The sequence below is a fragment of the Saccostrea echinata genome, unplaced genomic scaffold, assembly GCF_033153115.1.
Source record: "Saccostrea echinata isolate AGI-Se365-2 ecotype Australia unplaced genomic scaffold, CSIRO_AGI_Sech_v1 ptg000023l, whole genome shotgun sequence".
NCBI lineage: Eukaryota > Metazoa > Mollusca > Bivalvia > Ostreida > Ostreidae > Saccostrea > Saccostrea echinata.
Window position 1 is genome coordinate 10,164,746 of NW_026889772.1, and position 13,422 is coordinate 10,178,167.

Consider the following 13,422-nt stretch of genomic DNA (forward strand, 5'->3'; position numbering starts at 1 on the left):
TCCTTTCCTGTTACAGATTTGGTGCCGTTGACCACCCCTGGACTTGCAGGTGAAAGTCCTGCCAGAGGTTAATAAGAACTTGGGTTGTGTCTTTGAGGGCGAAGACAATTTAAGGAGGGAGGAATGTAATGGTTTGGGCCGTGGATATCGGCCTGGATAGCTCAGTGGGTAGAGCACCTGACTAGTGATGCAGGGGTCCCGTTACATATGTATAATATATAATATATTATATATATATATATATATATATATATATATATATATATATATATATATATATATGTATATACGTAATGATGTCAGTGGGATTTTTTAAATAAAAAGTTGGTAACGCTACTTTTGTACTAAAAGAAAAAAAATCCTGCTTTGAGAGAGATGCACTCTGCTGGTGTGTGCAGGGATGTAATATTGACTTAGGAAGTAGAATGTCAGTAAAAAACAAAAAATGTAGGGGAAAAAATGATTTTGCAACTCACTATTCTTCTTTAACCATTTCACCCTAGTTTATCCAATAAATATAGCCAAACTGACATCCCAGCCCACAGTTTTAGTTATTAATATTATGTCATTGGAGTAGAGGAAAATATGTGGATTTCATATTGCACAAAAGATCATTTCAGGGTTGTAAATAACATTTAAAACCTTAGAGGCCATGTGATGTGGGCCCCCAAATTTACAAGTTTTACTAGCCCACATTAATGTTTTGGGATCCACATTTTCTCTACTTTGTAAAAAAAAATCTCAATCTTTTTATACCCCCCGCAAACTAAGTTTAGGGGGGGTATATTGGAATCAGCATGTCCGTCTATCTGTCCGTCTGTCTGTCCGTCTGTCTGTAGACGAGATTTTGTCCGGACCATTTCTTGGAAACTGTTGGAAGGATTTGTCTGAAAATTTGTACACTTATTATTCACCATATGAAGGTGTGCACCTGGTATTTTCATTATGATTAGATAATTATTTTGCATTTTACAGGTGTTTTTTTCATTTTTATTATGTGGTTTTGTCTGGATCTGTTCCCAGAGACTATTGCATAGATTTGTATGAAAATTTGTACACTTATTATTTACCATATGAAGATGTGCACCTGGTATTTTCAACGTTATTTGATAATTTTTCTGCATTTTACAGGTGTTTTTTTTTTTTTTTATTGACTTACAGGGTTCTCATTAACGCAAGAATCTGCGTCCTAGACGCAGCAAAATTACTTGGGACGCAAGGTTCTTAAAAACGATGCGTCCGCGGACTCATGATCGGACGCGTCCTCGTTAGCGAGAAAATTCGGGTGATTTCGAAAACGGGGAATTTAGATGTTAGGATTTGCCAAAGAAATATTTAATCGAAACCTTCCTGTAACTATCATAAAGTTTATCCAAGAAACAACTTTTCTTATACTTACTTCTCTTTTTTTAAAACAGGGATTGATCATAAGATATTTCATGTTTATTAGTCCATAGTCATAATAGTGTTGCATGCCAAACTCCGACAGCTGTAAACATACTGCAGTTTTTTTTTTAAAAACACTTTTGAATCTTGAGTGTTATCTACATGTAGAAACCATAATTACTGCTTGTATACACAATGCGGCTTGATTATCTCGTGAATTTCACCCAGTGCATACGACCGACAGGATTAGTTACGCTTCATTGCACATGACACCTGTGATTGTATACAGTCAACTTCTGGATACTAATTGATTATGCAACAGTTAATTTTAGCTTTATAAACACCAAGTTATATTTATGGCAATTGATTACGCGTGTATTTTAGAATATAGCTTGAATGCATTACCAGTTTATATACTTGAATATGTTTATACTGCGTAAACAAACTGATAAAATGATAAAGATAATTTTCATTGATGTTTGGATGGAAGGATACTGCAATAATTTAGTTGGGACTCAACATAATTTTTCTGGGACGCATCAAATTTAGCTGGGACGCAACCTTCTCAGAAACCTTGAGTCCTGGGACTCAAGTTAGAAAAATCCTAGTGAGAACCCTGGACTTAGTCATTTTGGGTTCATGTCTAAGGTTTGAGACATAGAATCTAGAACATCTGTACAAAAATGTGAACTACAGCTTAAAACTACTCATTAGAGCTAAAAAAAAAACACAAAGTATTAAAAACAGTTTTTACATTACACAGCAGATAGTGTAAATCCATTTGTCCCTTGGGAGTAATGAGTGGACATGCATCCAGTTAAAGATTAATTAATGAGTTCAGTGTGGGAAGCTGTTAGGGCATCTCTGATCAAGCAGGTCTTATCTATATCTCAGGGGAATTGGGCAGAAAGAAATAAAGATCTCTGTTGTATAAGTCTCTTAATTGTAATTTATGTCTGTCAAAATACATAGTTACTAAAACCAGCCTTTTATTTTTAAAATGAGTTTGATATAAAGGTATTAAAATCAATTTGATTTTCTATAATTAATTATGATATTTTTTTTCAACAATCAATTTGCTGTGTGTCATGTCTCACAAAGATGGCAGATAGTTGCAAACTATTTTTTCAATGTAATAAAAAACACTGTAATTATTAGTGTTGATGTTTTATTAGGCTGCACCTTAGTTTCATTCATTTAATAAAGTGCCCCACCACAGCATGATACGCCCATCAAATATTGTTAAATTATCATAAACAGTTTAGATTCAATTGTTTGAATGACATCTTAGCGAGACAAGGCAGTCTGCAATTTGTTGTAAAGATATAAAAATTCAAATAAAAAATGTACAATAAATAATTAGTTTAAATTATATTATACAATATCATATAAGTTTTAATTATTATATACAATATCAAATTAGTTTTAATTACATCAAATTTATCTTGAAAGTAAGACTAGCCAACAAGAACAATTCAATACAACAAAAGCAATTAATTAAGAGACTGATTCCTTTTGCCCATTTCCCAAGAGATGTAGATAACACCTGCTTGATCAGAGATGCACTGCCAGTTATCTCCTCACACTAAACTCATTAATTTCTCTCTAATTTGACATGCAATTTTCTGCTATCAAAATTTTCCTTGACCAGTGCCTGATCATTACACCCATGGGAGAGGTGGAATTTTTGTTGTTACAGATTGCTGTAAAGAACATAATGAAAAAAATAAGACTAGTATTTTCTTGATTTAACACTTTTTTAATAAAGATACTGCAATACTCTGACATCTTTTGGGATTGTGTAATTTAAAAGTTAAAAGACATAGTTTTTTGATTCTAAGTCTAATGGTTTTCTAGTTATGATTTTTCCATATTTGGCCATAGCGTCTTTATTAAAGGTCAGAACGACATGGTTTTAATGTGCGACACACCTTCTACCCTAGATGTATCAGCTGACAAAGTTTGATAATTCTAGGCATAATAGTATTAAAGTTATGAGCCGGACATGAAAAAGCTTACGGACGGACAAACATGAACGCTATAACATAATACGTCCCGTCGTAAGACGGACGTATAAAAATATATAATGAGTAATTAAATTTTCAATGTAAATGTTTAAGGAAATTGTGAACACCTCTCACATCTAGAAAACATTAGTGATTTGGTACTTTCTCTGAAAAACCCAGTGGGGGGTATTTGTCCCTTTTGGACAGTTCTAGTTGTATTTTATTTCTTAGAAGTATACTTTGCTTCCACAGTTTTTCATTTCCCGAATGATCGAGACACCATGAATAAATGAAATTGCATGAAAATTTATGTTTTCCTTGATTTTGAGACCTCTTAAAGTTATAATATTTAGGCAATTCAGGGTCTAGAGAACAATTTGTAGGTAGGAAGCAGTGAAATGAAATTGCATCAAAGCATGATCAGGTTCTGGAAAAGCTGCAATAAAATTCTTATTCGCCATGGGGGGATTACATCCTCAAGAGTCGGTCGCCCACAGACAAAATTACTAACATTTGGGTGATTGGCTATTTGCAACCCTGATTTACTGGATTATACTAAGTTTGCATCTTTAATTATCACATATAAGATGCAGATGTAAGTGTACTGTTGATTTTAAACCTATTTGATTCTGGCCACCAATTTCAATCTTTGAATAAGGCCCAACCCTAGCTCAAAGAGTCTTAATTTTAAAATAAATTTAATACAAGTCAGTGGGATGTATTTACGGTACTAAAACAGTGTAGAATAGAAAAACCCTTCTAATATTGAGAAGACAGTAAATGAATGATTACATTTCAGTTCTGCCAGTTACAGCAGACAGTCCTACAGCAGTGGTGAGGAATCGAGTGATTCTGAGTTAGTTGATCACGACTACAACAGTCAGCTTTTTACAAGCAAGAAAATTATTAATAAGGGAAGGTGGACAACTGAAGAGGTAATCCTGAAGTTGTTTTTTGATATTTTTAAAAATAAGAAATTAAAAAAAAAAGACATTGCAAAGAATGGTACACATATATTATGGTATTTATAGAGAGTATTACTGGTATATGCTAAAATCCGTGTCATATCAGTCCGAAGGCAGATATATGGGACCCTGTGGCTGATTTGACATATGGTTTTAAGCATGTAGTGTTCTAGTTATATATTTAAAATATTTAATATTATATGTGAGTTTATATATTTTGTTTTTGCTTTTCACATGAAAGAGTGTTTGGTGCATGTAATAATTAAAATTCATTCAACTTTTTTTTCATTAATAAAAATTAAAAGGAGCTACTTTTAGGTCATTATGAATCTTGTTATGTTAACAAATGTTAGGTACATGAAATGTATTTCTTGTATACTGTAAACCAATTTTTATTTGCGTGCGAGAAATATTCGCGAGTTTTGTGACCTACTTTATCTCACGGATATTAATCGCTGCGAACCATTTATTTTGCTTTGTATTTGTAGAGAATGTTTCCTCAGTCGAGAAAATTAGTTGTCTTGGATTGATTTCAAACTGATGAATCGCGAATAAAAGTTGACATGAATAATAGTTGGATTACGGTATTTCAGTAAAATGAAAATTTTTTGTTTTGATATACATTTTTGCATGCCGATCTGATATGTGATTGCACAACGTGTAATCAGTGTATTTATTACTAGGTATAATATAAAAGTTAATAAATTTAAGTCACAGATGTTGAACAAAGATCATGACATTCAAAACTCATAAGCATTATATACATGATAACATTAATCGAGCAAGTTTTTAATACTTGCATTTGACTAGTTTTACTAATTTTTCTGTAATCATGATGATACATGTATCAGAACATTATGACAAGTTAATAAAGAGAAACAAAAGAGGTTGCTTTTAACAAATATTATAAAGAGATTGCTTTTCACAATTATTGTAACTTTTTCCAACACTATAAGCATTATATTGCATACATGTGATAAGTCAAAGACCACAAAACTGTACAGGAGCCATAAAAAAAACTGGAATTTGGGTGAAAAAACTGTACACTGCCTATCAAAAAACGGTACAAAAAACGATGTAAAATATCGCATAAATTCTTCTGATAAGCACCTTATTTCTAAACCAACAAATATATATTGTTGCAAATGTCTTATTTTAAAAGTTGTAATGAGCTTTGAATGTTTTAAAATTTCATATATTGTGTTTTATAATCACAATGTTCTTGTGAATCGACTATAAATTAAGCTAGTTTAGATGATAGTTTGTTTGTCAGCTTTATATAGTATTAACGTGAGAGTCAATGTCACTAATTTACATCTTGTTCATATTACTGATATATACATCAGCAATGCTAAATAACAGCAGCAAATACAATCATACATAAATTTCAGCACATAAAAACTTAAAACTATATCCTTTATTTCATCGTAATCATGGTAATAAACATCGTATATTTTATACCTATGGAGATCTGGGTCAGATTCATGTATATTAAGTCATGTATATCAACTTTAGAAGTTGGCTTAATTTTTAGCTCACCTCGACGAAGTCGAGATGAGCTTATGCTATACCCCCGGCGTCGGCGTCGGCGTTAGCGTCGGCGTCCCGGTTAAAGTTTTAGGAGCAAGTCCCATTCCTAAGTTACTATAAGCCCTACCTGGACCAAACTTGCATGGATGATGCATCTAGAATGGACACTGCCACACTTGCTTCAGATGCTGGATCTAACCTAGATTTTCCAGATGAGTGACCAAGTTAAAATTTTTGGAGCAGGTCCATTCCCAAGGAACTATACGCCCCACCTGAACCAAACTTGTATGGATGATGCATCTAGGGATGGACACTACCACACTTGCTTCGGATGCTGGATCTGACCTAGATTTTCCAGATGAGTGACCAGGTTAAAGTTTTTGGAGCAGATCCATTCCCAAGTAACTATACGCCCTACCTGGACCAAACTTGCATGGATGATGCATCTAGGGATGGACACTACCACACTTGCTTCGGATGCTGGATCTGACCTAGATTTTCCAGATGAGTGACCAGGTTAAAGTTTTTGGAGCAGGTCCATTCCCAAGTAACTATGCGCCCTACCTGGACCAAACTTGCATGGATGATGCATCTAGGGATGAACACTACACACTTGCTTCGGATGCTGGATCTGACCTAGATTTTCCAGATGAGTGACCAGGTTAAAGTTTTTGGAGCAGATCCATTCCCAAGTAACTATACGCCCTACCTGGACCAAACTTGCATGGATGATGCATCTAGGGATGGACACTACCACACTTGCTTCGGATGCTGGATCTGACCTAGATTTTTCCAGATGAGTGACCAGGTTAAAGTTTTTGGAGCAGATCCATTCCCAAGTAACTATAAGCCCTACCTGGACCAAACTTGCATGGATGATGCATCTAGGGATGGACACTACCACACTTCCTTCGGATGCTGAATCTAACCTAGATTTTCCAGATGAGTGACCAGGTTAAAGTTTTTGGAGCAGATCCTTTCCCAAGTAACTATAAGCCCTACCTGAACCAAACTTGCATGGATGATGCATCTAGGGATGGACACTACCACACTTGCTTCGGATGCTGAATCTGACCTAGATTTTCCAGATGAGTGACCAGGTTAAAGTTTTTGGAGCAGGTCCATTCCCAAGTAACTATACGCCCTACCTGGAGCAAACTTGCATGGATGATGCATCTAGGGATGAACACTACACACTTGCTTCGGATGCTGAATCTGACCTAGATTTTCCAGATGAGTGACCAGGTTAAAGTTTTTTGAGCAGGTCTATTTCCAAGTAATTATAAGTCCTTCTTAAACCAAACTTGTATAGATATTGATCTTGGGATGTACACTAACTAGAAAAAATATGATGTGAGATTTGCCTTACTTATAGATAACCTTCGTCGAGGTGAGCTTCGTAATCTTTGATTACCTATGTTTTTAGCTCACCTGAGCCAAAGGCTCAAGTGAGCTTTTCTGATCAAAATTTGTCCGTTGTCTGTCGTCGGCGGCGGCGTCGGCGTCGTTGTTGTCGTAAACTTTTCACATTTTCATCTTCTTCTCAAGAACCACTGGGCCAATTTCAACCAAACTTGCCACAAAGTATCCTTGGGTGAAGGGGATTCAGGTTTGTTCAAATGAAGGGCCATGCCCTCTTTCAAGGGGAGATAATAAAGAATTTGTGAAAAATTAATAGCATTTTTTAAAAATCTTCTTGTCAAGAACGACAGAGCCAGGGAAGATGAAACTCATGTGGAAGCATTCTCAGGTAGTGTAGATTCAAGTTTGTTCAAATCATGACCCCCGGGGGTAGGGCGGGGCCACAATGGAGGATCAAAGTTTTACATAGAAATATATAGGAAAAACCTTTAAAAATCTTCTTCTCAAGAACAGCAAAGCCATGATGAGTCATATTTATATGGAAGCATGCTCAGGTAGTGTAGATTCAAGTTTGTTCAAATCATGACCCCCGGGGGTAGGGCGGGGCCACAATGGAGGATCAAAGTTTTACATAGAAATATATAGGAAAAATCTTTCAAAATCTTCTTCTCAAGAACAGCAAAGCCCTAATTGGTCATATTTATATGAACATCCTCAGGTAGTGTAGATTCAAGTTTGTTCAAATCATGACCCCCGGGGGTAGGGCGGGGCCACAATGGAGGATCAAAGTTTTACTTAGAAATATATAGGAAAAACCTTTAAAAATCTTCTTCTCAAGAACAGCAAAGCCATGATGAATCATATTTATATGGAAGCATCCTCAAGTAGTGAAGATTCAAGTTTGTTCAAATCATGACCCCCGAGGGTAGGGTGGGGCCACAATGGAGGATCAAAGTTTTACATAGAAATATATAGGAAAAATCTTTAAAAAATCTTCTTCTCAAGAACAGCAAAGCCTTGATTGGTCATATTTATATGGAAGCATCCTCAGGTAGTAAAAATTCAAATTTGTTCAAATCATGACCCCTGGGGGTAGGGCGGGGCCACAATGGAGGATAAAAGTTTTACATAGAAATATATAGGAAAAATTTTAAAAAATCTTCTTCTCAAGAACAGCAAAGCCCTGATTGATCATATTTATGTGGAAGTATCCTCAGGTAGTGTAAATTCAAGATTGTTCAAATCATGACCCCTGGGGTAGGGTGGGGCCACAATGGAGGATCAAAGTCTTAAATAGAAATATATAGGAAAATATCTTCTGATGAAGAACTGCAAAGCCATGATTAGTCATTTTGATATGGAAGCATCCTCAGGTAGTGTAGATTCAAGTTTGTTAAAATGATGACCCCCGGGGACAGGGATGGGCCACAATGGGGGGTCGAAAATTTTACATAGGAACAAAACAGGAAAATATCCTCTTCTCAAGAACTGAAAATCATGTTTAGTCATTTTGATATGGAAGCATCCTCATATAGTGTAAATTCAAATGATGACCCCTGGGGTAGGGTGGGGCCACAATGGAGGATCAAAGTCTTAAATAGAAATATATAGGAAAATATCTTCTGATGAAGAACTGCAAAGCCATGATTAGTCATTTTGATATGGAAGCATCCTCAGGTAGTGTAGATTCAAGTTTGTTAAAATGATGACCCCCGGGGACAGGGATGGGCCACAATGGGGGGTCGAAAATTTTACATAGGAACAAAACAGGAAAATATCCTCTTCTCAAGAACTGAAAATCATGTTTAGTCATTTTGATATGGAAGCATCCTCATATAGTGTAAATTCAAATTCGTTCAAATGATGACCCCTGGGGTAGGGTGGGGCCCAATGGGGGATCGAAAGTTTTACATAAGAACATGCAGAAAAAATATTTCTTCTCAAGAACAGAAAAGCTATGTTCAGTCATATTGATATGGAAGCATCCTCAGGTAGTGTAGATTCAAGTTTGTTCAAATATTGACCTCTGGGATAAGGAGGAGCCACAATGGGGGATCCAATTTTTTCAAAATTTACTCAAGTACAACAAAGCCATTTGTTATATTGACATGGAAGCATCATCAGGTATCCCCCCCCCCCCCCCCCCCCCCCCCCCCGGTAACCTTTTCAATACTGAACTGATTTGTGCTTTTGCCTAGCCAATGTGCTCAGGTGAGCGATGTGGCCCATGGGCCTCTTGTTCAATCAAGTTACGAAACATAAACAGTTATAATTAAGTACCCCTTTAAAAATAAAGCTACCTAAAGGGGTATCTTGATACGGATTTATAGCAAGATAATTATCCCAATTGGCAGTTCACACCTTCACACGCGATGGTTTGTGTACACTACACAATTATCAGAATGTCAAGTGTCAAACACAGGTGACGTTTTCCAGTGTGTCGGGAGCGAGAATGAGAGGAAAATGGTGGCATTTAGCGAGAAATTCAAAATACTGTACAAATTTTCATATTCCATGAATTTTGGTGTCCCGCCGGTACACGATGAATGGGCTCGAAAAAACGGCACATTTTGCGTACCGCCGGTACATATCATATGTATGATATTGTTATACATTGTACATGAATGTTTTATCAATGAAGTTAGCATGATGATCAAATAATTTAAAATAAACTTAACATTTAAAGTTTATTGCTTGATTTTAGGACGAAAAGTTACGAAGCCTTGTAGATGTCAAGGGTGACTCAGACTGGAAGCAAATAGCCAGCTATTATCCTGATAGATCAGACATCCAGTGCCAACATAGATGGTGTAAAGTGATCAACCCTAATCTTGTCAAAGGAGCCTGGACTAAAGAAGTAAGCACACAAACCATAAAGGGCTTATAAGTACCTTATTTCCTTTTAGCTCAAGCAGAAGACATCCATTTTTAGTGAAATTTTCTCTCAGATAATGAAGACCTCATGCATCACCCACAAAGATTTTGAGAAGTGTGATTCTTCAAAGAATTTTACACAACATATCCAAATACTGAAGTGGGTAACGTTTGTGGACACTATATTCTCATGGAAAATGACCCCTGAAATTAGTCATTTTGAGGCTTTTTCTTTCTTTACATCATTTGTACATTAATTGAGATCTCAAAATAATGAGGTTTCAGATGGTTACCTAAAAATTTATCTTTACATTCTAAATTTGCAGGAGGATGAAAAAGTAATTCAGCTGGTCAGAGAAATTGGAGCAAAGCATTGGACCCAAATCTCCAAGCAGCTTCAAGGCAGAACTGGGAAACAGTGCAGGGAAAGGTAGGCAGCTAACAATATTTTAAAGATTTCAAATAGGCTTTTTTTCAGTGAGATGAGTTGTGAGTGCAGAATATGGAAGAATGACTATAAAATACAGCACATCCTGCATGTTAAAACTTATTTGTTGAATTCATCTTGTAGGTGGCATAATCACTTAAATCCAGAAATAAAGAAATCAGCCTGGACCCGAGAAGAAGACGTACTGATTTACCGACTTCACGGGGCCCTGGGCAACAGATGGGCAGAAATAGCCAAGTATTTACCTGGGAGGTAAACTTACAGCTGTTCTTTGTCACACTTTTGATAACTGCACAGAACCTTGCAGAAACTATTTAATGAATATTACAGAATTGCTCTTTTTTAGGCTTTGTCTAATGATTTTACTGCTTATTGATATATTAAAAATTCGTCCTTGTTGGAGATTTATAAGGTCAAATTACATTTAATGGGAAATCATTTTCTTGTTATTAATTTCGAGTTGTGGAATCCTCCTTCAAGGAAAATGTTATTGCAGTATGTAAATATTTTGCCTGAAGTGATTTTTAGGCTTTTTTGTGTCACTGACTTCCAGTACACTAATTCTATAACATCAGGTTCTTTTATCCAATGTAATTAAAAAGTGTTAGTACTAAGCACCTCAAATACATGTATATGTTAAGATCTATTCAGTAAAAGGGAAATGTGAAAAATGTATAAAGTCTCTCTCTCTCTCTCTCTCTCTCTCTCTGAAGGAATTTGTTATGAGAATTAGGTAATTTAAGGGATTTATTTAAAAAAAAAAAGAGGAAAAAGTACCCATTTCATCCCCTTGGCAGTGGCCTTTGCACCTGTGTGTCACCTTGTTACCTTTAATGCCCGAGTGTTCTTGAAGATTTTCTTTCATCTGATGTATTTAAAATGTAGACACTTGTCTCTGAGATGGCACTTAGATGTAACAAAGAGTTAAGCATCTTGGCTATTAATAGAAAATTATGGCTTTGATCCTCAGGTTGTTTGACATATTTCTATAGCAGGGTAATTTTGGGATTGACATTTTATAGAAATGTCAGAGTTGACTAGACCAAACAATTGTCTTTATTTTTCTTATTTTATGCCACCAGACAGCATTTTTTTTTAAAGGAATTCATTTATTTTTAGGACCTGCTTCAGAAATATATATGTTAAATAGTATTCAGTGTGTCTGTACAATTGACTTTACTGTTTATGTAACTTGCAGACTTCATATTAAACACTTTTTATGGGAAATGAAGTTAAAGGGATACCCTAAAAGATCTTGATCAAAGATTTAGATCCATCTAACAAAAGATGTTGTGATGTAATAACCTTAATTTTTTTTTCCAAAATATGAAAAATAAATCAATGGTTTTTTATCTTACCTCATTTATCTCTTTATGAATTGAGTGAGTAATGCCGTATATTGAGTTTAACAAATTGTTACACACTAGGAAGCATCTGTATCTCTGCCTTGAGTTTTAACAAGGTGTATCCAAACCAAACTTGTACAAATTGGGCCTAAAACAAAATGTTGTTTGCAGGCCTTTCAAAATCTGCCCGTACCCAGTACATTTACTCAGCTGAAATTTTGATTGTACCAGCCAAAATATTCATTGGAAAAAAATTTGGTAACACGTTAAATCAAAATCACTTCTACAAGGTACCTCCTTTTTTTTTTGTAAAAGTACCTCCTGTTTCTAATCTTTTTGAAAGCCCTGGTTGTTTGTTTGCAGTTTCCTACTGATCCAATTAAAATGCCCTACTCAATATTTTTTTTTTTGGGGGGGGGGGCATCTATGGAGATTATTTTTTTTTTAATATCCAAATTTTTCAATTAGGTTAAGTGACACATGCAGGTACATAAATTTTTGGTTTACCCTAATTATACCCCCTGCAAACGAAGTTTAGGGGGGGTATATTGGAATCACCATGTCCGTCTGTCTGTAGACGAGATTTTGTCCAGAGCGTTTCTCGGAAACTATTGCATAGATTTGTCTGAAAATTTGTACACTGATTATTCACCATATGAAGGTGTGCACCTGGTATTTTCATCATGATTGAATAATTTTTCTGCATTTTACAGGTGTTTTTTCATTTTTATTATATGGTTTTGTCCTGACCTTTTCTCAAAGACTATTTCATAGAATTGTATGAAAATTTGTACACTCATTATTTACCATATGAAGATGTGCACCTGGTATTTTCAACATTATTTGATAATTTTTCTGCATTTTACAGTTTTTTTTTTCATTTTTATTGACTTAGTCATTTTGGGTTTATTTCTAAGGTTTGAGACATAGAATCTAGAACATATCTGTGCAAAAATGTGAACCACAGCTTAAAACTATTCATTAAAACAAAAACAAAAAATCACCAAGTATTAAAAAACAATTTTTACATTACACAGCAGATAGTGTAAATCCATTTGTCCCTTGGGAGTAATAAGTGGACATCATCCAGTTAAAGATAAATTAATGAGTTCAGTGTTGGAAGTTGTTAGGGCATCTCTGATCAAGCAGGTGTTATCTATATCTCCTGGGAATTTAAAGATCTCTGTTCTTTAATTCTCTTAATTGTAATTGCAGCCCGGAGGACCGGGCTGCTCTATACATATAAGTTTAAGTGTTGGTATATGGGGATTGAGGTGGGAGAAGTTATTCAGAATTAAAGGTTTTCTAAACAGTAAAAAGATTGTTAATCAGAATGTTCTTTCCCTTTATAAATTACGAGATACACAATATATTTACTTCCATAAAGTGAATCTGTAAAAATATATATGTTTTTCATATTTAATATATAAAGTTGCTTATCATTTACTATCGAAAAAACGACAGGTCCCTTTTTTTAGAACATCGAATTTTACTTATCGCATAAA

General features: G+C 35.2%; 1 protein-coding gene across 2 annotated transcripts in view; it reads left to right on the plus strand.

The window, feature by feature from the left end:
- The window catches only part of LOC133191178 (myb-related protein A-like), a 28,919-nt gene that overhangs the window by 905 nt on the left and 14,592 nt on the right, over positions 1–13,422 (plus strand). For both annotated transcript variants that reach the window (XM_061326901.1, XM_061326900.1), the window contains exons 2-5: positions 4,192–4,327; positions 9,954–10,106; positions 10,450–10,553; positions 10,695–10,823. In XM_061326901.1, coding sequence (XP_061182885.1) covers positions 4,192–4,327; positions 9,954–10,106; positions 10,450–10,553; positions 10,695–10,823 — 522 coding nt within the window. The remainder of the gene's footprint in view (positions 1–4,191; positions 4,328–9,953; positions 10,107–10,449; positions 10,554–10,694; positions 10,824–13,422) is intronic.